Below are 27,675 nucleotides of genomic sequence, written 5' to 3'. Positions count from 1 at the left end.
TATTCTTAAAGGAATCTTTCACCCAAAAATAATAATGGTCATAATTTACTTCTCTTTCATTCTTAACCTGTTTGACCTTCTTTATTCTGTGAAAAACAAAAGATGATATTTTGAATATTGTTGGCAGCCAAAGTTTTGGTACCATTGCTTTCCATTGTGTGGACAAAAGACATTTTTCAAAATATCTTCTTTTATTTTCCACAGAAGAAAGTCATACTGTTTTGAAATGAGTTGAAGTGATGACAGAATTTTCATTTTTGGATGGACTATCCCTTTAAAACTTGTTTTAATCCCTTTAAAACTTTATTTGCCAAAATTTTCACAATTTTCAAAATTTTTGTTCAATAATATAATAACACTCACCATAGTTTCTCTAGTTTACAGTGTGGATCTTCTAGTAAAGCAGAGAGCAGCTTCACTCCCAAGTCTCCTGGTTTATTACCGCTCAGATTCAGTTTTCTCAGTTGTGAGGGGTTTGATCTCAGAGCTGAAATCAGAGCAGCACAGTCTTCCTCTCCAATACTGCAGTTAAACAGCCTGCAGAGAGTGAACAACATGAATGATCTCTGTTTAAATTTTAGGGTAAGAGTGTGTTTGTGTGTTTGTTTATATGAGCAAATTTATTTTCTATACACCAGGATCAGTGGTACAGACATTTCAACTTGCCAACACAAGCTAAGAAACTAATTTAAATGTACTCTACCCACATGATTCCCGATACTGAACTAGTTTATCATTTTTATTCTTTAAACCTCTTGTAGTGCTATATAGGCAAAAATATGATGAAATCTAGGAAAAGCCAACACATGGTGAAATTTTCCCTTTTTTTAGGTTTTGATACCATATGAAAGCTGGGTTCAAGCCCTTTTTTATTTTGTCCATATCTTGAATGTAACAAAAGTTATGACTATCTTAAGTCGGCTGATAGCTATGATGTTCAGTAACGGAAATTTGAGAAAAACGAGTTTAAAGTGAGACGACTTTCACTTTCACTTCACGGGTTTAACGAGAGCTGTCTGTCAGCAGTGCTATACTGCATCATTACACAAACAGACCAACATTACCCTGAAGAGGACAGTTTTCTGTTGTTTATCATGGGCATAGTCTCTGAACTCTCACATAGTCTCTTACAATATTAAATAAATAAATAAAACTTTGCATGCCATAGTTTACACAGGACTGGCAGAGAATATGCATTAGTACACCTTTATTGAATATGTTACGTGGTTTATTTTGATAGGTTAACTGTTTTTGTGGTGTTAAAAGAAAGCACCTCTGCAGCACATTCTTAACATAAGAGAAAGACAGTCATTTTTGCTTGCTGCAATAAATCGATATATTTCTGCTCTAAACAAGTGAAGATGCTATTGAATAATAATGTAATGAAATCCTAATTTTGACAACAGCAACAACAAAAAAGACGTTGACCTATTTTTTGTTTTTCTTGAAAATGTCCCAGTGCAACATCCAACTGGTTTTCCCAGATCACATCACATTTGTAAAATAATAAATTTTGGAAACAGAAATTTGTAAAATATACATCAATCTTTTTTTTTCTTTTTTTTTCCCTCACACAGAGTTAGGTAAAATAGCATTTATGAATGCTGTCCCCTCTTATATAAATACTCTTCAAACAGATTAAAATATTCAAGACTTGGTGCCACTGAGTACTTGTAAATCTGTTACTCATTAATTGGAGAAAGATCTGTCAATTTGATCATTTATATTTTGTGACTTGTGTGTGGTAGTTTACAATGGGGCTAAAGATGGACCTATGTAAAAGGCACATTTGAAATTATTACAGACTTATGTAGCAAATGAGAATCGTTAAAATTACAGGCTTCTGTTTTGAAACAAATGTCTTGTTAATATTTTTAATTTTTATTCAGTGTAATTAAATCAACAGATTTTCAGTAACTGAAGAATATAAAAAGGTGGTATTTGGGATTAAAAAAGAGATAATCACCATAATTATTTCAATTAAAAAATATATTTAAAAATATGATACAACTCACAAGATATAAACAATCTTTTAATAAAGATACTGTAAAGCCATATTAAGATATTATGGGATCTTCAAGCAGTGTAAGAATCCTTCGCAATCTTTTTCTTTATAATAAAACATACCTGTATTTTTATTAAAATAAATCAATTTTGCAATGTACTCAGTTAATAAAAGTAAATGATCAGACATAAAAAAAAAACATAAATAAATTATTTTGGTATTATATGGTACAAGCATTGCTGAAGGTTTTTTTTTTTTTTTTTTTTTTTTTTTTTTAGAATTACTTCAGATATTATGCAAAACATATTACTTTAGTTGAAATATCTGTACCAGTATTGAGGACATTTTGCCCCATACTGATGAGGCCATCGGTGCTACCTTATATATTTCTATATTTTCCCTTTGGAAGTTGCATTAAATATTCATTAGCCTGAAAACACAGAGGCGACTTGCGTCTTTAGCCCGATTGTACTCTAATGCTGGTGTGCTGTAATGACAGAAGCATTTCCAGATTCTAGCAGTCAATGTAGCTGTTATATATATTATTAAAAAATAAATAAATAAATAAAAAACACTACAGTACTGGTTTTGAAAAAAAGGCTCCATCAAAATATCACAGTTTAACATTTATTTTTAAAAAAAGGTTTGGACTGAGGGTAAGAGGACAATAAACAAAACCACTGCCATAGAAAACAAATTTTGCTTTTTACTCAAAACTTTATAGTTACTGAGATGTAATGAGACTCACTGTAGTTTCTCCAGTTTACAGTGTGGATCCTCCAGTAGAGCCGAGAGCAGCTTCACTCCTGAGTCTCCTGGTGTACTCCAGCTCAGATTCAGTTCTCTCAGGTGTGAGGGGTTTGATCTCAGAGCTGAAATCAGAGCAGCACAGCCTTTCTCTGTAATGTCACAGTCGGAAAGACTGTAGAGAATATGTAGAAAATTTAAGCTGAGTTAGTGCTTGAATTAAAGCTATTAGTGCTTGAATTATGTGTCCAATTTAATTGCCGAAAAACAGATCTAATACATATCATAGATATCAATTATTAAACCAGGCACAGAGAGTGAGTCATTTTAATAGAGTTCAGACTCAAAGTGAAATGACTTTAGATTTGATTCAACAAATAGGACCCAAATATTCCCAAATCTACTACTACTACTATTTTATTATTATAAATATTACAATACAATTTTCAACCTCGACTATTGAAGAGGATTTTGTATTTTCATTTGTATTCAGCCTGCGATAATTTGTTTTCCTGATTTAATACTCAAAGCAAAAATATGAGAAAGCAGCAAAAATAAAATAAAATAAATAAATAAAAAATGTAAAAAAAATCTGAATTTGGCTTGATAGAAAATGGATAATATTTGATCTCCACATGTAGGTGGACATGAAGCACACCTTTCCACTGATTGGTCAAGCCAAGATCAACTTGTGCTGTACAAACAATATTAATTCTTGTTAATAAAGCTTACAAGTGAGTCAGATTGCAATTGATGCCCAACTGGAGTCCTCACTTGATGCCAAAATGAGTCTTTACTAGGGGTGCGCCGATCCGACGTTCAGTGTCAGTATGACTCCAAAACTGTCATTTTCTTCCAGATCGGGTTATCGGACAGACAAGACCAATCTAAATCTGATATTCCGCGTATACTATTGTGTTATTGTTAAGCCTCACGAAAGCCACAAAAACATTATGAAACTCAATAAAGTTTTTGTGCACTATATTTCAAGTGTTCTGAAGCCGTTCCATAGTTTAATGTGAGGTACAGATGAATATTTAAGTTCACGTAAACTCTACTCTCCACTGTGGCTGTCTGTCATCCTCCATTCAGTATTCAAACTGTGTGTCACATTCAGTTACAACAGTCAAGACGATAAAATCCAAGATGATTAGATGTTCCTAATAATATTATACTTGATCTGTAAATAAAGATAAATGGTTTTGCATAAAATGACTTTATCTTGCTGGAGTTTTGTGCTGTTTCTAAATTGTGTTAATTTCTACTGGGTACCTTTTAGATCACTGGAGTAGAGAGCACTATGAATTGTTCTTCACGAGCACAGTAACTGAAATTTAAAACTGTTAAAATAAAAGGCGCTGTAAACTTACACACAGATTTAATGCACTACACATCAATATCTCTTCCCTTTGTGCTTTGAACTTCTCTAAATGGAGTGCTGTGTCTGCATGCTGTGACTCTGTGTTGCTTCAAGCACAACATTCTGACCACAAGTGTTTTGTTCTGAAAAAGTAGCATCGGGCCAGCCATAGTCCTTACTCCTGGAAAGTTGTGTAAAGTGTTAGTGCTGTGTAGTTTTTTTTTTTTTTGTATCATTCATCAGATGGTTTGTGTGCCATTTGAGGCTGAGACTAATTAAGAAACTGCTGAATGCTGTCAATTTAAACATGGTTAATGTCATTGACGATTTCTGCACATGTATATCTGGGCCCGTATTCACAAAACATCTTAAGGCTAAAAGTAGCTCATAACTTGCAGATTTAGGAGAAAATCTTAAAAATAATGGGCGTGCCAGTCCTAAATTTAGGACTCCTAAGTTTTTGCTCTAGTGTTTCACAAAGCGTTTTAGCGCTAAAACTAGCTCCTAAATCTGTGCAATGTAAAGGCTGATTTATACTCGACGCGTCCGCAAGTTCACTTGGGTTTGTGAAATCAACCATTTCGCATGGCAGTGTGCATGGCATCTGAACTGTTTGCGTGTCACCGCATTGATCACCAACAATTTTAAAGCTGTTTTGGCTGAACAGGTACGCCTGTAATCCATCAATGCGTGATCATAGAAATAGTCAGATGGCAAATAACTCTTGGAGAGAAATCGTGACCAGCGTTGGAAAGGATGAAAACTTTTCCAAGAAAGAAACTGTACATTTTAACACTGTTGTGTTGGTTTTACTATTGAGGACTGCTGTAATAAAAATATTTATCATTTTTTTCTCATTATTATTAATGTTTCACATTACTTATTTTCATAGGCGTAATTTACGGGTGGGATGGGACACTTTTTGCAAGACTCGATTGTCCCACCACTTTTTTGAACATCTCGTACTGCAGTAAAGATAGTTTGCGGTTTGATATTCGGATTTCTTTTGGCTATAAATACACAACGCGCTGTCATAAACGTGCAAATAATCCCGAATGTGGTTCTCCATGATTTGTGAATTCTGGTGATGATGTGCCGTTTGGCCGAAATTTTATTTTATTTTTTCGACTCTTAATTTTATAATGCTTATAGCTCCGAAAGTTGGAAACTTAGCAGACTGAAACCAGTGTCATGTGAACCAGCTTGATCTGTGAATTTTTTCACAGCAAAGCTCTTGTCCGTAACGCCCTTGGTAAGTCCGCTATAGTAAGGAATGTGAAAAATATGCACTCTTCATGTTTAACATATTTTGCCATTAAACACGCAGACTGCTCAAATACAAAAACATTGTTTTTAAGTCAAACTCAATTTGTGAAAACTTTCACAATCGCTATTTATTGCGTAACAGTGTTTCTTTATGCTCTGCTCTCTTTTTCTTCTATCAGTACTGGTCAGCTGACCCTTCCCTGAGTCACTAACATCACTATTCTGATCTGTGAAAACTTTCACAGTTCAGTACTGGTCAGCTGACCCTTCCTTGAGTCATGTAAATCACTATTCTGATCTGTGAAAACTTTCACAATTCAGTACTGGTTAGCTGACCCTTCTCTGAGTCATATTAATCACTATTCTGATCTGTGAAAACTTTCACAATTCAGTACTGGTTAGCTGACCCTTCTCTGAGTCATATTAATCACTATTCTGATCTGTGAAAACTTTCACAGTTCAGTACTGGTCAGCTGATCCTTCCTTGAGTCATGTAAATCACTATTCTGATCTGTGAAAACTTTCACAATTCAGTACTGGTCAGCTGGCCCTTCTCTGAGTCATATTAATCACTATTCTGATCTGTGAAAACGTTCACAGGTCAGTACTGGTCAGCTGACCCTTTCCTGGGTCACTAACATCACTATTCTGATCTGTGAAAATGTTCACAGTTCAGTATTGGTCAGCTGACCCTTCCCTGAGTCAGTAACATCACTATTCTGATTTGTGAAAACTTTCACAGTTCAGTACTGGTCAGCTGACCCTTCCTTGAGTCATGTAAATCACTATTCTGATCTGTGAAAACTTTCACAATTCAGTACTGGTCAGCTGACTCTTCCTTGAGACATGTAAATCACTATTCTGATCTGTGAAAATGTTCACAATTCAGTATTGGTCAGCTGACCCTTCTCTGAGTCAGTAACATCACTATTCTGATTTGTGAAAACTTTCACAGGTCAGTATTGGTGTCAGTACTGGTCAGCTGACCCTTTCCTGGGTCACTAACATCACTATTCTGATCTGTGAAAACTTTCACAGGTCAGTACTGGTCAGCTGACCCTTCCCTGAGTCAGTAACATCACTATTCTGATTTGTGAAAACTTTCACAGGTCAGTATTGGTGTCAGTACTGGTCAGCTGACCCTTTCCTGGGTCACTAACATCACTATTCTGATCTGTGAAAACTTTCACAGTTCAGTACTGGTCTGTGAAAATTTTCACAGTTCAGTATTGGTCAGCTGACCCTTCCTTGAGTCATATTAATCTCAACTCTGATCTGTGAAAACTTTCACAGTTCAGTACTGGTCTGTGAAAATTTTCACAGTTCAGTATTGGTCAGCTGACCCTTCCCTGAGTCATATTAATCTCAACTCTGATCTGTGAAAGCTTTCATGTACATCACTATTCTGACCCAAATTGAACTATGAATTTTTTCACAGATTAAAATAGTGACGTTACTGACTCAGGGAATGTTCAGCTGACCAGTACTGACATGTGAAAATGATCACAGATCAGAATAGTGATGTTACTGACTCAGGGAAGGGTCAGCTGACCAGTACTGACCTGTGAAAGTTTTCACAGATCAGAATAGTGATGTTAGTGCCTTGGGAAGCATCAGCTGACCAGTACTGAACTGTGAAAGTTTTCACAGATCAGAATAGTGATTAATATGACTCAGGGAAGGGTCAGCTGACCAGTACTAACCTGTGAAAGTTTTCACAGATCAAAATAGTGATGTTAGTGACCCAGGGAAGGGTCAGCTGACCAGTACTGACCTGTGAAAGTTTTCACAGATCAGAATAGTGATGTTAGTGCCTTGGGAAGGGTCAGCTGACCAGTACTGACCTGTGAAAGTTTTCACAGATCAGAATAGTGATGTTAGTGACTCAGGAAAGGGCCAGCTGACCAGTACTGAACTGTGAAAGTTTTCACAGATCAGAATAGTGATTAATATGACTCAGGGAAGGGTCAGCTGACCAGTACTAACCTGTGAAAGTTTTCACAGATCAAAATAGTGATGTTAGTGACCCAGGGAAGGGTCAGCTGACCAGTACTGAACTGTGAAAGTTTTCACAGATCAGAATAGTGATGTTAGTGACCCAGGGAAGGGTCAGCTGACCAGTACTGAACTGTGAAAGTTTTCACAGATCAGAATAGTGATTAATATGACCCAGGGAAGGGTCAGCTGACCAGTACTGAATTGTGAAAGTTTTCACAGATCAAAATAGTGATGTTAGTGACCCAGGGAAGGGTCAGCTGACCAGTACTGAACTGTGAAAGTTTTCACAAATCAGAATAGTGATTAATATGACTCAGGAAAGGGCCAGCTGACCAGTACTGAACTGTGAAAGTTTTCACAGATCAAAATAGTGATGTTAGTGACCCAGGGAAGGGTCAGCTGACCAGTACTGAACTGTGAAAGTTTTCACAGATCAGAATAGTGATTAATATGACTCAGGGAAGGGTCAGCTGACCAGTACTAACCTGTGAAAGTTTTCACAGATCAAAATAGTGATGTTAGTGACCCAGGGAAGGGTCAGCTGACCAGTACTGAACTGTGAAAGTTTTCACAGATCAGAATAGTGATGTTAGTGACCCAGGGAAGGGTCAGCTGACCAGTACTGAACTGTGAAAGTTTTCACAGATCAGAATAGTGATTAATATGACCCAGGGAAGGGTCAGCTGACCAGTACTGAATTGTGAAAGTTTTCACAGATCAAAATAGTGATGTTAGTGACCCAGGGAAGGGTCAGCTGACCAGTACTGAACTGTGAAAGTTTTCACAAATCAGAATAGTGATTAATATGACTCAGGAAAGGGCCAGCTGACCAGTACTGAACTGTGAAAGTTTTCACAGATCAGAATAGTGATGTTAGTGACTCAGGGAAGGGTCAGCTGACCAGTACTGACCTGTGAAAGTTTTCACAAATCAGAATAGTGATGTTAGTGATTTAGGGAAGGGCCAGCTGACCAGTACTGACATTTGACCAGTACTGAAATGTGAGCAGTCTGCGTGTTTAATGGCAAAATATGTTAAACATGAAGAGCGCATATTTTTCACATTCCTTACTATAGCGGACTTACCAAGGGCGTTACGGACAAGAGCTTTGCTGTGAAAAAATTCACAGATCAAGCTGGTTCACATGACACTAGTTTCAGTCTGCTAAGTTTCCAACTTTCGGAGCTATAAGCATTATAAAATTAAGAGTCGAAAAAATAAAATAAAATTTTGGCCAAAAGGCACATCATTACCAGAATTCACAAATCATGGAGAACCACATTCGGGATTATTTGCATGTTTATGACAGCGCGTTGTGTATTTATAGCCAAAAGAAATCCGAATATCAAACCGCAAACTATCTTTACTGCGGTACATCTCGTGGCACTGACGTAGCTAATGCTGATGAAACATTACTTTCTGTTAAATAAGGTGCTGACGCTGTAATCTGTATTTTTTTCTGAAATCAAGCTTAATGTTCGTTGCGATGTTAATTAGTGACGGAACTTTCTCAATGCGGCTCGTGCTCAGTGTTCACACGCGAGCGCTTCAATCCATCCCTTATGACTCATTCCGGTTAAAAAACAAAACAAAATACACACAAATGTGTCTCTGATATAGGATCACTGATGAACACATTTGATTTAAAAAAAAAAAAGAAAGGGGAGGGGGGGATTCATGCGATGGCAGGTTAGAACCCAAAACCTCCAACTCACTAAACTATTTGCAATTAGAAATAAGTGATGCATATCTATGTATTTATTCACTGACATGATTTATATTGGGGCTAATAACATATTATTACATATAAGAATAAAACTATCATGTTAAAAATGAGTTTAATGTCAATACATTATGTACACATGATCAGAGCCTGTAACCACAAAACATTTTATCTTACCACTAAAAGTTCTCCTAAATAGCAGTAAAAGTTTTTAGCTAAGAGTTTTCTCTTAAAACCTATTCACAAAGCTGCTGAGACAAACTTTTACTAAGGAATAGAGAGAAGTCTTATGCTAAGAGTAACGGCGGGTTTGACCTCGTTGCTATGAATGATATCGACATGGTTACTATGCACACAATGATTGGCTGATAGGGGAGGGGTCTCTGTCAGATATTTATTCATAGAAATATTGTAATGTGCAATATTATTTTACCATATTCAAATAAAGATTTATAAAATGCAGGCTAATTAAACATGTATATCTTCAGCCTCTTACATGTGCGCTCCTCGTATACAGTTATCGGATATGCATATAAACAGCCTTTTAATTTACAGAGTATAATAATCATGGCTGCTAGTAAGGCATGTAAACGTAAAAGAAAACCAAACTGGACGCAAGAACAACTCTTACTTCTTGCCCAACTTGTTCATGAAAATTAAGATATAATCAAGGGAAAAATTGGAGTTGGGATAACCTCATATACTGGTTTAATAAGTGACACTTAGCCTGCATTTTAAATTCTTTATTTGAATGTGGCAACATTTACAACAATATTTCTATGAACAAATATCTGACAGAGATCCCTCCCATATCAGCCAATCACTGTGTGCATGGTTAGTGAGTATGCTGACATCATCCATAGTAACAAGATCAACCCCGCCCTTATTTTTAACTTAAGACTTCTTTCTACTCCTTAGTAAAGTTTGTCTTAGCTCTTAAAAAAGACAAAAGTTTGTCTTAAAACTCTTAAAACTCTTAGCTAAAAACTTTACTGCTATTTAGGAGAACTCTTAGTGGTAAGATGAAAAGTTTTGTGAATACGGGCCCTGATGTACAAAGTGTCATGAAATTATGGCTGTCACATGATTACTAGTGATGGCGAAGTGAAGTGTTCTGTACCAGTTTCAAGCTTTCAACACAGTTGTATCCGAAAAAGATTCATTACTCTAAACTTTTCAAAATGGTTCATGTCGTGGCCATCTAGTGGTCATAAAAATGAATAACACCTTCCAAAATGTGGTGTTACCATTACAGCAGCTGGTTTCACATCTGGTTCTACAAATGATCCTTTGTTTTATTTTATTGTATATAATTAATGGTCATTGTCAAAGTCATTCATCTGTGTTGGTGTACTAGCACTAAATAAAGTAAAATAAATGAAACAAATTCATAAATTAAATATATGATCTGTTTATTTTAACTCTGCCTCAGACTTCTTTAGACTGTTAGTTCATGGGCAAAGTTAATTTTTGAGCTCAATATATAACTTACTATAAATAAAAATTTGATAAATAAATGCTAACACATTAAAATGTAATACAATGTTAAGGAAGTGGCACTGAGTTCGCTTTAGTTTGAACCTTCAGATACTGAAGCAGTCACGTGGTTTTCAAATTACTGAAGCTTCGGACGTCATAGATAACATGCTTTTCTCAAAACAAATTAAGCTACAAAGCACTGCTTCAATGTGAAATGTGTCCTTTTTTGATACAAGCTTCAGAGTTTCCGTGTTAAACATAACATCACTAATGATTACATATGTGACAAAGCACCTGTTTGTCACCGCTGAGGGAGTGGCAACAAAATCTATATTAAAGTCAATAAAACAAAGACACTGTAAAATACTCACTCAGCCTTTCTAGATGCTTTGATCACTGGCAGCAGCCTCAGGAGACATTCTTCTGATCGATCATATTTACTCAGTATAAACTCATCCACCAGCTCTTCTTCTGAGTTCAACAGCACAAACACCAGAGCCGACCACTGAGCAGCAGACAGTTTAACTCCAGAGAGACGACGAGTACCTGTTTTGCTCAGGTATGTTTGAACTTCCTGCTCTAGTGAATGATCATTCAGTTCATTCAGACAGTGGAACAGGTTGATGGATTTCTCTGGAGAGTGATTCTCCCTGATCTTCTGTTTAATGTATTCAGCTGTTTCCTGGTTGATATCAGAGCTGCTTACTGTCTTTCTCAGGAGGCCTTGTAAGAGAGTCTGATTAGACTCTAGTGAGAGACCGAGAAGGAACCGGAGGAAAAGATCCCAGTGTCCGTTCTCACTCTGTAAGGCCTTGTTCACTTCTCCCTTCAGTAAACTGGTCATTGGTGATCTGAACACATTCATCAGTCCTGTGTTTTGTTCAGAAAAGGACAGCAGCTTGAATAAAGCAGCAAGAAACTCCTGAATACTCAGATGAACAAAGCTGTACACCTTCCCCAGCTGCAGACCAAACTCCTGTCTGAAGATCTGGGTACAAACTCCTGAGTACACGGACACTTCTCTGACATCAATGCCGCTCTCTTTCAGGTCCTTCTCATAGAAGATCAGGTTCCCTTTTTCCAGCTGTTCAAAAGCCAGTTTTCCTAGAGACAGAATGGTCTTTTTAGCCTGATCAGGATCGATTTCATATTTCCCATCATACTTCTGTGTCTTCAGTTTGGTCTGAAAGATCAGGAAGTGTGTGAACATTTGTGTGAGAGTCTTGGGAATCTCTGCACTCTCTGCTTTACCCATCATCCTCTCTAGAACAGTGGCTGAAATCCAGCAGAAGACTGGTATGTGACACATGATGAACAGACTTCTTGATGATCGGATGTGTGTGACGACTCTATCAGCCAGACTCTGATCGTTTATTCTCTTCCTGAAATATTCATCCTTCTGAGGGTCGTTAAATCCTCGCACCTCTGTGACCTGGTCGACACACTCAGGAGGGATCTGATTGGCTGCTGCTGGTCGAGAGGTGATCCAGAGGAGAGCAGAAGGAAGTAGATTCCCCTTGATGAGGTTGGTCAGCAGCACATCCACTGAGGCTGATTCTGTTACATCAGACAAGCTCCGATTGTTTTGGAAATCTAGACGTAGTCGACACTCATCCAGACCATCAAATATGAACATGACTTTGTAATCATCATAATCTGCTGACTTAAATTCTTTGGTTTCTGTGTGAAGGTGATTTAGAAGATCCGCAAAACTGAGATTTTTCTGTATCAAATTCAGCTCCCTGAAAGGAAGTGGAAATATGAAATGAACATCCTGATTGGCTTTTCCTTCAGTCCAGTCCAGGATGAACTTCTGCACAGAGACTGTTTTTCCAATTCCAGCGACTCCTTTAGTCAGCACAGTCCTGATGGGTTTGTCTTGTCCAGGTGAGGGTTTAAATATGTCATTGCAGTTGATTGGTGTTTCCTGTGTCTCTGGTCTCCTGGACACTGTCTCAATCTGTCTCACCTCGTGTTCATTATTGATCTCTCCACTCCCTCCCTCTGTGATGTAGAGCTCTGTGTAGATCTCATTCAGACGTGTTGAGTCTCCATGATTGGACATTCCTTCACTGATTCTCTGATATTTGTCCTGTAGTCTGGATTTGAGTTTTTGTTGATTCACAGGCATCAGTTCTGAGCAAAGGAAATAATTTTAATAATCAATATTTTAGAAATTTAATTTAGGTTTGATATGTTAGATGTGTCATGACATTCAGCAACATTACTAACTGAAGACAGAAGGTTCATAATAAAAACACAGGCTATAATCTGCTGATCCAGAGCTCTTACTGGTCTGTAGTGTGTTAGCGAGGTCTGTCTGGTTCATCTTCCTCAGGATGATCAGTGTGATCTTCAGAAGCCCCTCTCTGACTCTGTTATGACCCTCATCATCATAATGGTCTCTTTCAGAGCATTCTGGGTAATCTGGACTCAGTAGTCTCTTAAAGCTCTTTAACTCACTCTTCATCACAGACATGATTTTCTGCTCAAGCTCCTGAAATCATAGTGAATATTCAAACAATAAACCTCCATTCCATCACAGAGAGGGTGAACCAAAGGATCAAGACACAAGAGTTAAAGCATGAACACTAATAAACATTACTAAATTATATCACAATCACACCTGCTAATAACTTCAACTGTATGCTTAAACATCAGCGTCTACAGATACTGAGGTTAAAAGAGGGAGTTTAACTGGATTGGCTGTTTGCTAGATTGATGTTCATCTTCTCTACTTTAGTGGTCTGCTTTATAGTGGCCTACAAAAAAGTTAAGTAAATGTGACTTTTATAGAGAGTATTTCACAGATTTCTCCAATTCTAAATACTTTTACCCAGAGGATTATTGTGTTGGGACACACACACACACACAACCAACCTTGAAAATGGAGTCTAAGTTCTTCTTTGCTGTATGTGATTCTGGTCCTTCATGTTTTTGACTGTAGTTAAACAAATATTGAATATTTTTGTAAATATGTGTTCATGTATTTAATACACATCAGTAAATGAATGAATATCATATACTGTATATATTTCTCATACTGTAAACTAAACATCACCTCAGATCAGCAGATGATTCTCCTGAGGTGAATTCAATTGGATGATGCATTGACTCATTACTCTTCATGGACACACAGCTGGGTTCAGGAGATTCATTCTGCCACAGACTAAATAATACCAGCAATACAAATTGTTTCAGAAAATCTCACACTGCTCTGACAGAAACACCTTTACTGTTTCAAACTCCCTTAAATGTTCATCTCTTTCACTTGAGGAGTCTTTTGTGACTTGAAAGTTTTTTTGTATATAAATAAAAAGAATCTGCCACATGTGCCCTTTTCATTCATGCATTATAGAAAAAATAAGACCAAAACACACATAATAAAGACAGACACATCCAGCAGTGACAGGGATGCCTGATGACAATGTCTATAATACACCACACCTACAGTATCTATGACACTCATAATATCTCATATGGACTCAACAGAAGAGTCTTCATCTCTACAGAGATCTGAAAGATCCATCGGTTGGTTTTTCCTCACAGACACATTGATGTGTTCAGGTGAATCTGATTCACCCCCCTGAATCAAACTATAAATGAAAATGCTATTGTAGTATGCATGTATTTTTTCTGAGCATTAAAAATGTGAAACATTTCAAGTTCTCTCACCTCTTGGCTGTTTTTATCTTTGTTTCATGTTCTTCAGAGAGATTTATTCTGGAGGTCATGGTTTCATCTAAAAACAGATACAGATGTTGATCCACAGAGTGAGTTATGAATCATCTCAGCATTTAATTTTCTCAAATCCACCTCTGTCCACAGTAATGACCCGCACACATGAAAAACAATTTCATCCTGACACAGAATCAAATTATTCACAACCAGCATAACAAATTCAGACAAGCACTGTTAAAATGAAAGTAAAGGTGGAATCTGACGATTTACAGAATCTGTGTTTTCTCTCCTAATATTGTTTAAACTACTTTCAAAATATCTGATACTACTTATTGTTATATTTCACTTTAAACCAGCCAGGATTGATTTTGGCTATTAAATATGATGTGAAATCCTCATATACTCACTGTGTTTTTCTCCCATAATGTAGTTTACTTCCTCATATGACAAAACCTGCTGTACCTGCTGTGATAGTTTCACTTTCATGTGTCACCTGACAAGGAGGAGGAGTTTGTGTCCAAAACAAACCATAAAGTGTTTAAAATCTTCATATCTTAATATCTAAATATCTTAATATTGAATTTTTATTCTTTATTATTCAGTTATAACCCATTCATGTATTTTCCTCACAGGTGTACTCCGAGTGTTGTTTAACCACGAAATATATAAAGGCAGCTCTCTGTAACTTACCGAACTTGTCTCTCTGTCAACTTCCTCTACAGGATACAAGTGGAATATTTTAACAGTGTCGAGAATGCAGTTATTTTCTTTAGTAACCTGAGAAGCAAACAAAGCATTAATAACCTGGCTATGAGTTTTTTTCAAAACGTAACCATTTCAAAAAGTTATATAAATCAAACCTATCAAAAAATCAGGATCAAAGCTCATGTAATTTATGCACAAGAGTTTTATTAACAAAGGACTAACACATAACTAGTCTAAACAAACAAACATGAAATCATTCATACATAGTGGAAGGGTCAGTGAAAAGCCATTAGAGAGACAAGAAATTGAAGCTATGAAAAGAGTCAGTTAACCACCTGAGTGAAACAATCAGTGCTGTCTACAGCTTATACTAAACCTCTGTTTTGTTTAGTTAAATGTACGATACTTGTATTGCCTTGGTCATTGACAAGTGTCTGAATGCAGTCTCGGGTGAAAGTCTTGATGGTTACACCTCCAGGAGGTCCAAGAGCCAATAGTGACTTTCACTTTTGAAGGGAAAGTTTAAGACTCTTTGTCTGTGAGCATGGTATTTTGCATATGTAAATTTAATGGGTAAAAAATAAAAAAAAAGGTTTCTTAAAACACTAATATGTTGCATAGGTATTGTAGGGGATCTACAGAAGTCAATTTAGCTCAAAGGGAATCATTTAAGATTGAACAAAATCTCCATTTTACAGTGGATCAACAAATCAGCTAGTGATTCATTGAGCGAGCCGTATAACATCAACTCTGTAATGGATACTAATATCCAAAATATAGTGAAAACACTATTTATTAGCACGGTAACAAGGTCGGCAGTTTAAGACATTAATTTATAAGCACAAAACACAAAATATTTCTCTTTTCAATATGAATAGAAATTTATTGGATAAACCTAAGACATATGCACTAATCTAACACATAGATGCGCATTCACACATTCATACAAGTTGCAGAAAGAGAGAGAGATGAGGAAAGAATGAGTTTAGAAGAGTGAAAATGTGAAATCCCAAGTTTATAGCATAAGTATATGCAATTTCTTAGACCTGAACAACCGTCAATCATTTAATTAACCCTCGCGTTGAGTTTCTCAATGAGGTTATTAAACGTTATATTAAATGAACCAGTTCAGCTAGAATCTAGAGGTTGTACTTGCATTGCCTTTGTGTTAAGGGGTTTCCTTTGATGACGTCGTTGCAGAAAGGGGTTCCCCAAGGTTGCTGATTGGTTGGAAGTTTGTGGTCGTTGGAAGTGATGTCTTGGGCGTTGGCTGGAGGATGGAGTCGTGTACGCTGGTTGAAGTTTTGAGGCAGGCACAAAGTCTGAGACACGGCTTAGCGGCAAAACTTAACTTAGAACACGCAACTCTCAATGGAAAGAAAAGATTAAAGTGAAAGAAAGAAATGTGACGATCTCCTCATGTTTTCGTTTAGAGGAGTGGCTAGCGTGCAAGCCAGGAAACGTTCAAAGAACGCAAAAAGACAGCGGCAAAAATGATGGCTAAGAGCATGGCTAGGAGCGATGGCATAAAGCACAAACTAAAAGCATGACTAGAAGCGATGGTTAAAACCAATAGCTAAAAAGCTAAAAGCAACAGCTAAAAGCATGGCTAGGAGCGATGGAAATAGCTAAAAGCAAAATTTGATGGTGTCCTGTGGTTTTAAACTCAGTTTTGGACACGTCCCAAAATGGTGTCTTGACCAATTAGATGTTGTCTTAACTTGGGATATTGCTGTTTCTCCTCCCAAAACATACATCAGCATGTTATCTTATCAGTCACATGGTCAGAATTTTCCCGCTCTTGCAGAGTATAATTTGGCCATGATTCCTATAACATGAATACAATGCATTTGACAATGAATTGATCGGTGGAAACGTTCAAAGCATGAATTTTCAAACTCATACATACCAAACATGAATATAAACCCTTAAGCTATTCAATAGTTATTAAAAAGGACATACACAACAAGTGATTAGAACATAAAAGACAAATGTGTGGGTAACATACATAGTAGGGAGTTATGCAGTGGTCTGATGTTCATTCATAAGTCCTTTTAGGCATAATTTTGGTGCATATTTAGGTAAAAGGGACAGTCTCTCTGCCATTCTGTGAACTAAGGGCATGTTCCAAGAAACAAAGGAATTTAGAAGGAACTCGGTCTGGTTCTTGTCTTAGGTGGGGGAGCACCACCCAGCAAAGTTTCCTTGTGTGATGGTCCTGATGTGCTGTATCTTTGACCATTAATCTTGGGTTTCTTGCCCCAAAATTGACAACCTCCTTCCTGAGTTGGTATTATCAATAATTGTGTTCTTTTGTTTTAATGTTGCAAGTTGTTCAAAGCTGTGAAAGTTGGTTGGTTAGGCTTACTTCAGGCTGGCTGGTGCCAGGGTATCCTGGACAGATTTATGACGTGGTCCTGGGCCTCTTTGTGGAATTTGGCTCTTTGGTTTCAACCAAATGTTCTGATCGAATCTTCCATTTGTCTGATTCGCTCTGATACCCTACAGTATCAACAGATAATATACACCATCTTTTAGATCATCAAAATACGAATTCAAAGAGATCAAACATGGCATAGGTAAGTTATAGTACACTAGTGATCTATCATAACAAATGCATATAACAAAATACAATGAAAACACAACATACAAAGCAGTAATACTATACACAATGGCCTGGGGCTATGTGTGATAGAAAGGTCAAGGATAGGTTTGTCTGTGAATGAATAGGTAGTCCATTTCTATAGGCATTGTGTCTTTCCTATGGACAAATGTAGTGTGTTCGGCTTGCATTCCTTTGGAGCAATAAAAAACATGATATCTGATGGTGGTCCTGGCAACTGAGCACTTTTGGGGTGTTAATTGCTTTGGGGGGTTGTCTCCAGAACTCCAGCATATATCTGGCTTGTTGGTTATAAAGATGATTTGTTAAATGTAACAAATAACTCTGATTGGTCCAGATGCTACAACAAAATCAAAGTTTGACTAATGCTTTAAAAGTCAAAGGTTTAATAATCTACTGTAGCAGATTCATTTTTATTTAGGAATATGATTGAGATTCAGACTCACACCAGTACACTTCAGTGTCCCATATCAAGGTGGAGTTGATTGTACATGTAGATCCTCTTTGTGATTCCCACACTGATGAACAACCTTCCAGGCCCCATCTGTCCATATATTTGCTTACTCTCCATCCAGTAGAGTCACTCTGGTCCTCACAGTTTAGATAGAGAGAGACAGATGTGAAGTGTTGAGTTCTGTTGGGACTGATGATCAGAGACACTGGAGGAGAAACACCTGAGAAGACAATTACAGATACAATTTGGAAATCAAGTGAAGACAGTTTTATTAATTGAACACTTTAAAACTTAAATTGTTTCAAAGCAGCTTTTCAGAAAAATATTACAGCTCTAATATCTGAAAATCCACAAGTCATCACTGAGTATTTAGTTTTAAAACTTAAACGAAATTACACCTTAATATATTTTGACTGTAACAACCAAAAAGAACCTCCATAAGGTGTTACAGGTGTTAAGGTGTTATTTGCTTATTTTTCCTCATGTCCACTTATGTAAGTAACACTTTTATGCCACAATAATTATATTTTAGTTTTTCATTACTATTTTCCACCATTAGCCCAGAAAGACGTGAAAAAAAATCTTTCACCACTTATATGTTGTTGTAGGAGGCCTCTAGCAGAAATAAATGAATTAAATTTTTTGTTTATATTTTAGTACATTTTTAGTGAAATGTTGTAATATTGCAACGTTGGGCTCTTGGGGTAGCAGAATTTCAGTGCTTTTACTCACTATTTGAACAAATGTGAAGGACATTCATTTGGAGGATGTAATGCTTCTGTAACCTTATATCAGTGGCCTGTATGAATATATACAACAATAATTACACAATAATGATACAAGAAGTCATATTTTTATGAAAACAAATTCTAAAATGCTCAGATTATATTTACAAAACCTAAATGAAAACTTTTATCACTTGACTTTTATCACTTGACCATTTTTGGACAGCACCAGTGATATCATATCGAATATTTGATGGAGGGAGAAAGTGAGCATAGAGAGGCTGGAGAACAGAAAAAGAAGAAGAGAAAACTGAAGGAACAAAAGACCACTGAGCCAGCTCCACTTCTTGTGGAGGTCAGACCTCAGCAAACTCAAGTCAGTTCTACAGTGAGATCTTCCTTCTTAAAGCCAATAGAGGCAGAACTTCCAATGCTTCCAAATGTCTCTGAACACTTCACTCTACCAGCCACTCACTTCAAACCCCTGCCACCAGTGACCAAACCACCCATGCGTCCTCAAAAGCCAGGAAGTGTCCCTGCCAGGTACTCCTCTTCAAGTGGATCCTCCAAAACTGTTGGTGGTTCCTCCACATCCCACTCCAGCACCTGATGAACTGTTTTCTCTCCGACGCTCCCAAGTGAGTCCTCCCAAACGACTGGTGGTTCCTCCGAGCCCCACTCCTGCACCTGATGAAGTTGTTGCTCAATGAAGTGTGTCCTCCCAGTCTGCTGAAGCCTCAGCCAGCTACTTCTTTCCTGTTTGAGCCGCCTCCACAACTCATGCTCATTGACACAGAGGATGAGGAGAACGAGTATGTGCAGTACACAGGGAAGACCATCCGGGCCTGTGACTTACTTAAGTCTGAACGCCCCCGACTACTGGAAGCTGAAATGAACCCAAGAATGCCTGCTTGGTTGAACAGTGACAGTGAGGTGCTGGAAGAAGTGTGGGCGAGTGAAGTGGTGGAGGTCCTGGGATTTGAGGAAGAGAAAGTCTCCAAGGCCATAGAAGGCCATTTAGATGAAGCCACTCAGAAAAGAAGGAGATGGATGAGCACATGATGAAGCTGTTCTGTGTAACCTCTCCTGAATGAGACCCAGCACCATGTGAATGTCCAGAAGGAGCCAAAGAGCAAGAGAAAAGTGCCACTTGTTCTGTTCATCTGGACAGAAGAGAAGGCCAAGAAAAAGGAGGAGAAGAAAATACAGAAGGAGAAGGAGCGAAGAGATAAAGTGTTGCTGCTTGAACGCTACAGGAACAATCCAAAACTGAAGCACCTGTTGATCAACAACCACAACCACCACCACTACCGCTCCTCTGAAGGAAGATCATTGTCCTTCCCCAAAACATCCTCTTCACCCTTAACCCACTGCACAATCCTGTGTACAAATAAAAAAAACTGTGCAAAGTAAATGCTGAAAGATGCATGCAAGTGTCCTGACTATTAAAACCATTAAAACGTTCAAATGAAAACATGTTTTAATATGAAGTAACTTTCAACCATTTTGAATAACATTTTTAACTAGGCAAGGCAAGGCAAGGCAAGTTTATTTATATAGCACATTTCATACACAGAGGTAATTCGAAGTGCTTTACATAAAAGGAAGTAGAATAATCATAAAATCAATAAAAACAATAATCACAAAAAAGGAAGTAGAACAATCACAAAAACAATGATCACAACAATAAAATAAAAAATGTAAAATGTAAAAACTGATTGCTATAATGATTTAAAAATGATTTAAAAATTGATTTAAAATAAATTTAAGACAGTTAAAAACAAAAAAATGATTATACATAATGCAATTATTTCGGACGAAGCACAGTGCTCATTCAGTAAATGCACAGCTAAACATATGAGTTTTGAATCTAGATTTAAATGTAGCTAATTTTTTAGCACATTTGACCTCTTCTGGAAGCTGGTTCCAACTGCGGGCAGCATAATAGCTAAAAGTGGATTCCCCCAGATTTTCTGGTTCTAGTCAGAATCCTGGCAGCAGTGTTCTGGATGAACTGCAGCTGTCTAATGGTCTTCTTGGAAAGGCCAGTGAGGAGACCATTACAATAATCCACCCTGCTTGTGATAAAGGCATGAACAAGTTTCTCAAAGTCTTGACTGGAAACAAAACATCTAATTCTTGCAATGTTTTTGAGATGATAGTATGCTGATTTAGTTACTGCTTTGACATGACTACTGAAACTAAGGTCCGACTCCAGAATCACACCAAGATTCCTGACTTGGTGTTTAGTTGTTTGACCCCTATGCATTTAGTTTGACCCCTATGCATTTAGTTGTATGAGGTATGCATTCACCTTAAGAACTTCCTCTTTGCTTCCGAATGCAATGACTTCAGTTTTCTGCTTGTTTAACTGAAGGAAGTTCTGGCACATCCAACTGTTAATTTCATCAGTGCATTGGCAGAGGGAATAAATGAGGCTGTAGTCATTTGGTGATAAGGCTAGGTAAATCTGGGTATCATCAGCATAGCTGTGATAGGCAATTTGGTTCTTTCTCATGATTTGACTTAGTGGGAGCATATACAGGCTAAACAAGAGCGGCCCCAGAATTTAGCCTTGAGGGACTCCACATGTCATGGATGTCCACTTAGACTTACGCTCTCCTATACTCACATAATAACCTCTTCTAAGTATGACCTGAACCAATTGAGAGCCATCCCAGACATCCCGACCCAGTTTTCCAGTCTCTCTAGAAGAATGTTATGATCGACAGTGTCAAACGCAGCACTAAGATCTAGTAGTACCAGCAGTACCAACTAGAACAGCTACAGGAATCAAATGATTCATCTCAGATCACAACAGTAAGACCTTACACTTGATTTAAATAGGAGGTAAGTTCACAGGTATGTTGCAGTTTTCAAGACATCACCTGCCATGGTCTTTTCATGTTTCTTCCTCTATAAGGAGTTTTGGAGCATTTCCTCACTAAGAATACATACCGTATGCTATTGTTGTTTTTGAAAAAAATTGCATGTGTATATTTATCTATAATGTCTGAAAGGGTCATCGGACGCAAACTTCACTTTTTCATGTTGTTTGAACATTAACGTGTGTTGGCAGTGTAGGTACAAATCTACCCTATAATGATAAAAATCCATGCAGTGGTTTTTAATTAATCTGTAAAAATTATATCCCCTTTTTCAAATTGAGCCATTCTCAGATGCCTGTCTATGTGTATTTGAAAAGTAAAAGATTAACAGGAGGAGCAAAACAGATTTAACTGATTTCTATTACAGCAATTTTCACAATACATGCTGTTTCAAAGCAGCTTTAGTAAACACTTACAAACCCAAAGCATGACAAGCTACTCAGTATTAATTATAATGATGACCAATTTGATGTTTAACTGAATATAATGTAATAAATCAGACAGATATTTACCTCTCATCCTGCAGCATCTGAAAATCAGCACGACTGTCACTAACAAATATGGAGAAACTGCCAGTACAGAACTGAGTATGTGGAGAACAGAGATCTGAGACTCTGAATGAAACACTGAAGAAGAAACACACAATCACTTTATCAAGCACCAAATCTGAACAAGGACATAAGAAGAAATAAATCAGCTCACAGTTTCATTGACTCTCACCTGTAACTGAGATCCAGCTCTTGGGTGACTCTCCTCTCTCTGGGTGTTTGCAGTAGTAGAAACCCTCATGTGACTTTGAGACAGTAGAGATGATCATCTCTGTAGTTTGACTCTGGATGAGTGATTCATCTTTATAGAAATCAGCTCTGAGGTTTGGTGGGGTTGTATGTTGATATAAACAGTGTAGAGTCAGAGTATCTCCTTCAGTCACAGGATGAACAGGACTCTCCAGAATCACATCAACTACAGAAACAGAGCAAACATCAACTGACAAAGAGTAAGAATATAGTAAGAATGTATCAAAAATATGACAACAACAACAATAAAGAAATTTAAATAATAATAATTAATAATGAACTGAGAATCACAATAATTTTTATATGACAAAATCAAAGTTTGAGCAATGCTTTAATAGTCAAAAGTTTAATAATCTACTGTAGCAGATTCATTGTCATTTAGGAATAAGATTGCGTGAGTGATTGAATTGAGATCACAATCCAGCTATTTAAATCTGAAACATAAAATGAGGGCTTTGTGAAATGAATAAACACAGAAACAGACTCACAGTGTACAGTGATATTAACAGGATGATTTTTCTCTCCAGATTCAGACTCACACCAGTACACTCCAGTGTCCCATATCATGGTGGATCTGATTGTACATGTAGATCCTGTTTGTGATCCCCACACTGATGATGAACAATCTTCCAGCCCCCATCTGTCTGTGTTTCTTCTCACTCTCCATCCAGTAGAGTCACTCTGGTCCTCACAGCTCAGATAGAGAGAGACAGATGTGAAGTGTTGAGTTCTGCTGGGACTGATGATCAGAGACTGGAGGAGAAACACCTGAGAAGACAATTACAGATACAATTTGGAAATCAAGTCAGGATAGTTTTATTGATATAACACTTTACACAACTTAAATTGGTTCAAAGCAGCATTTCAGAAAGATATTTAGGTTGTAATATCAAAAAAATCCATAAGTCATCACTAAGTATTTATATTTAAAACTTAATAAACATTTATTAAAATAGTCAGATTATACTTTTTAATCACACCTATTTGATTATATTTCCTCAAGTCCACCTATGTAAATAAAACATTTGTGCCACTATAGTTACATTTGAGTTTTTTATGAATTTTCCTCCAATAGAATTAAATGTCTAACATTTTTGCAACTCAGGAATCATAGTTTTGCTGGTTAGTTTGGCCTATTTAGGTCCTGCTAGTGGATGCAGTAAAAAAGCATCTCTAGCCGCATATTATGACAAGACAAAATTTCAAAACACATCAAGCTCTGAAAAGTTCAAGGGAAATGTCAAGAGTGTTTCACTCATTCTGTGGTTCAGTTGAACTCACCAGTGACCCATATTAACTGTGTGTTGCTGTACTGTGTGTTATAGGCTGGTTTTTCTCTCTCTGCTCTACACACATAAACTCCTGTGTGATTTAGAGCAGCAGAACTGACAGTGTACCACATCTGTGGAGAAACACTTAAAACTGCTCTGGGAACTGAAGTTGAGAAATCACTCATTAATAACATGTTAAACTTGTGTGTGTTTATGCAGAGATGATCAAACTCACCTGATACTGTCAGTGTAACTTCATTACTGTTTGATGTTCGTGATCCTTCTGTCTCTTCTTCATAACAGGAGTATTTACCTGCGTCAAACTGAATGTGTGTGTTCCTGTAGTTCACTGAAAACACCAATTAAACCTTCTTTATACCAGCTGTAGCGCCATCTAGTGACTCCTTCATCATATATGTCACATCTGAGAGTGACTGTGTCTCCTCTGAATACATGTTGAGCAGGTTTGATTGTCACTTTGGCTTTTGGTTTTTCTGTACAATGACAACAATTCACAATAAAAAAAAATAATGTGCTACTTTTACTGCATGAACACAGTTACTCTGCAGTAAAACACACATGCTAAATGTTGTATCAGCCGTAACAGCTGGCAACGGTAATGTGCCATTTCCCCAACAATCTTACAGGAGGAATAATGAACTAGAAAATCTTGAGATTTACCTCGACGATTTGTTTATAAAGATGCTACAAAAGCGGCAAATCAAGCGGAATAAGAAAGAGGAAAGAAGGAACCCTTACAAAAATGTCCTGTGGTATTCCATATGATAATACATCAAAAGAACCACATACGATTTGTGTGGTAATTGTGTAGTATTGTGTTGTTTTTTGGGACATTTTACCACAGAATTTTGTTGTACAGTATGTAATATTCCTGTGGTAACGTGTGGTATTACTTTCACATTTCTGTAGTATTTACCACAGGATTCTGTGTTGTATAGTATATAATATTGCTGTAATATTCTTGCATTACTATAGTCATATTTCTGCAGTAATACTATTACTATTACTATTTTTGGAGTATTCTGTGGTATTCCTTTAACCTTTTAAGTGAGGGTAAACTGTAAACCCCGATAAGCCTTAAAAACATTGAGTACAAGTAACTCAAAAAACTTAATGACTTTTATTGAACAGAATTTTCTTAACCGCTTCCATTTAACACAGTGAAAATGAATATTTAAAATACAACAATATATTGTTAATTGTGGAAAATTAATTTCTACACACTGTAGAGTTTAAACATTTTCCACAACACCACAAAACTTTTACAACCTCAAAATGCAAAAGCATTTCATTAACAAACATCAAATGCAGATGTACTTTGGTACATTTCGATAAATGAAATAAGTCTTTTAAACCTTTTAAAACAAAAGCCTTTTTTGCCCTAAATTGCCCAACCTCATCACTAACAAGAGTCAAGTAAATGTGTTATATCAAGGAAAACCTGTAAAGGCAATGTGTACAAGGATATCTGGCTTTAAACTGAAAAGAACAAGACCGCAGCAACAGTAAAATGACAAATGCAAACATTTTACAAAATTATTTCTTTTTACGGGTTTACATTCAATAACGGCTGTTAGTGATAAGGCCAAAAAATTAAAGCAGACAGTAATTGTGCAAACAAGTGTCACTCATTCAAAAGATGAGAATCCCTGATGTCAGCTGTGTTGTAGTTTGGATCTAGATCTAGCAAACGATCCCCTGAACATCTCCAAGATCTGGTTCATCAGACTCCTCCTGAATAAATAAGAGAGAGATACAAACAGAAATTAATAACCAATATCAAGTCTAATATCATGTTTATTTAAACAGTGTGTTAATTACACAACAGGTTGTGTCAAAGCAACTTTACAGTATTAAATAGGACAATAGTGTCTCAATAATGCAATGGTTCCATGTTGCAGCAAAGTCAGATTGCAGAGGACTCATCTGGGTCTTAAAGCTGCATTTAAACTGCATTTTTAATCTTCAGTCCGCTGACTACCCTTGAAATCCACTGTATGGAGAAAAATCCTGGAATGTTTTCCTCAAAAACATTAATTTCTTTTTGACTGAAGAAAGAAAGACATGAACATTCTGGATGACATAGGGGTGAGTAAATTATCAGTAAACTGTGATTCTGGAAGTCAACTAATCCTTTTAGTACAGCCATGTTAAATTTGTTTAGGTCAGAAAGCAAGGATTAGGAATAAACCATTGAACACTACAGATGTTTATATACTCCACAAGACAAAATAATATCTAATTTAAATGACCATGTTCAAAAGTTTACATACCCTTGAATCTCAACACTGTGTCATTTCCTGAATGATTCACGACTGTTTTTATCTTTTTTATCTTAAGTTCCTTGTTTGTCCTGAGCAGTTCATCTGATTGCTGTTCTTCAGAAAAATCCTCCAGCTCCTGCACATTGTTTTTTCAGCATCTTCTACATATTTGAACACTTTCCAAATGTGACTGTATGATTTTGAGATCCATCTATTTAACAATGAGAACAACTGAGGGACTTATACATAAGTATCAGTAAATGTTTTCACCTTTTGTAATAGCTAAGTAGGCAACACAATGCATTAGGAGCCAGGGGGTGTAAACTTTTGAACTGGAATGTTTTGAATGTGTACATTTTTCTTGTTTGATTATTCAAATGGAGTTTTGAATGGAGTCATTTTTATAAATTCAGTCATTATTTTGTCCTGTGGAGTTTAAATAAACATCTGTTTTGTAAAATATTCAGGTCGGTACTAAATAAAAAAATAACATTTTGGGTATTCTGCAAGGGGTATGTAAACTTATGAGCAAAACTGTACATGATCATTGTACATTAAACTTAACATTAAACTTACATTAAACTCAAAGCCTAAAAAAGCCTAGTTCCTTAAATAAAAGTTAGAAACTTACTTTCTTTAGTAGAACACTAAAGACCCATGATCCCGTGGTCACTAACACCCTTGCTGGTCCACTCGTGCTTGGCGATGTAATGAGGTCTTCTGAAACAAAACAATTGGTCTTTGTAAGAAACTAAACATTATTTAAAACATTACTCACATAATGACATACAGTACTTGTCTAATCTGTAAACATTACAGATTAGACAAGACTCCTTAGCTCACCAAGGCTGCATTTATGTGCTCGAAAATACAGTAACACACTAATAGTGTCAAAGAGTTTTAAAATAACTGTTTAAACTGTTTGTAAAATACATTTTAAAATGTAATTTACTGCTGTGGAGCAAAGCTGAAACTTTATTAACATTATTAAAAAAAAATAAGTATATTAGAATGATTTCTGAAGGATCATGTGACACAACTTACACTGCCAAATCATGCTGGCACCTAACCTGAAAGAAAAGAAAATGTCAAAGTTTAATCCTCCATCAAAAACATTCAATCTGAATTCCTTATACTTACAGTACAGTTCATTACTAGGTAGACCTGCCACAAAATTATATATATATATATATATATATATATCCTAATTTTACAACATGGACTTCTGCTTTAATAGCTACTACAGGCAATCTAGGGTAAAACTATATCTGCACTACAAACCAGCGTGTTGTATATAGAATAATACATGAATTAAACTAAGAAATACCTATTTGCAGTATCAAGCATCAAATGGATGTGTCTCTTGTACGTGTAACTCCTGTTACTGTGAATGTACAGTACAGTAAAACTCTAAGGCTCTAGTAACAGAACTCGTCACTCATATTTGCACTCTCATACACATACAACACAACCTTTGGGCGACTATATGGTATTTAATTTTATTCGTCAGCACATTAATAGATGTACTACCATGTAAGTTTAATTCATATTTCCCCTTTAAACGGCATACAATTTCATAGCAGTATTCCTCCTTGCACTGAATATAACCGTGTTTACAGTATACCATGGCAAGTCTTACAATTACTCCATAAAACGACTAGAAACGGC

General features: G+C 36.7%; 2 protein-coding genes and 1 long non-coding RNA gene across 3 annotated transcripts; all 3 read right to left on the bottom strand.

Moving 5' to 3' along the window:
- Nucleotides 1-359: 359 nt before the first annotated feature.
- LOC127160667 (NLR family CARD domain-containing protein 3) lies at nucleotides 360-14,395 on the bottom strand. Its single transcript, XM_051103324.1, has 7 exons — nucleotides 14,254-14,395; nucleotides 13,640-13,747; nucleotides 13,459-13,519; nucleotides 12,871-13,075; nucleotides 10,950-12,714; nucleotides 2,754-2,927; nucleotides 360-537 (listed from the first exon to the last, which is right to left on the bottom strand). Exons 1-7 carry the CDS (start codon nucleotides 14,310-14,312, stop codon nucleotides 360-362), a joined length of 2,550 nt encoding a protein of 849 aa, XP_050959281.1. The 5' UTR covers nucleotides 14,313-14,395.
- Nucleotides 14,396-20,073: 5,678 nt separating this feature from the next.
- On the bottom strand, nucleotides 20,074-24,177 carry LOC127160666 (uncharacterized). Its single transcript, XM_051103323.1, has 6 exons — nucleotides 24,091-24,177; nucleotides 22,940-23,219; nucleotides 22,375-22,617; nucleotides 22,167-22,280; nucleotides 21,399-21,474; nucleotides 20,074-20,146 (listed from the first exon to the last, which is right to left on the bottom strand). Exons 1-6 carry the CDS (start codon nucleotides 24,175-24,177, stop codon nucleotides 20,074-20,076), a joined length of 873 nt encoding a protein of 290 aa, XP_050959280.1.
- Nucleotides 24,178-25,341: 1,164 nt separating this feature from the next.
- Nucleotides 25,342-27,175, bottom strand: LOC127160670 (uncharacterized). Its single transcript, XR_007826815.1, has 3 exons — nucleotides 27,052-27,175; nucleotides 26,639-26,727; nucleotides 25,342-25,477 (listed from the first exon to the last, which is right to left on the bottom strand). It is a non-coding gene; the product is annotated as an uncharacterized LOC127160670 (long non-coding RNA).
- Between the last annotated feature and the right edge of the window lie 500 nt (nucleotides 27,176-27,675).

This window comes from Labeo rohita, unplaced genomic scaffold (assembly GCF_022985175.1).
Source record: "Labeo rohita strain BAU-BD-2019 unplaced genomic scaffold, IGBB_LRoh.1.0 scaffold_422, whole genome shotgun sequence".
Classification (NCBI taxonomy): Eukaryota; Metazoa; Chordata; class Actinopteri; order Cypriniformes; family Cyprinidae; genus Labeo; species Labeo rohita.
Note: the sequence above shows the minus strand (reverse complement) of the source record. Positions and strands in the feature narration are given on the sequence as shown.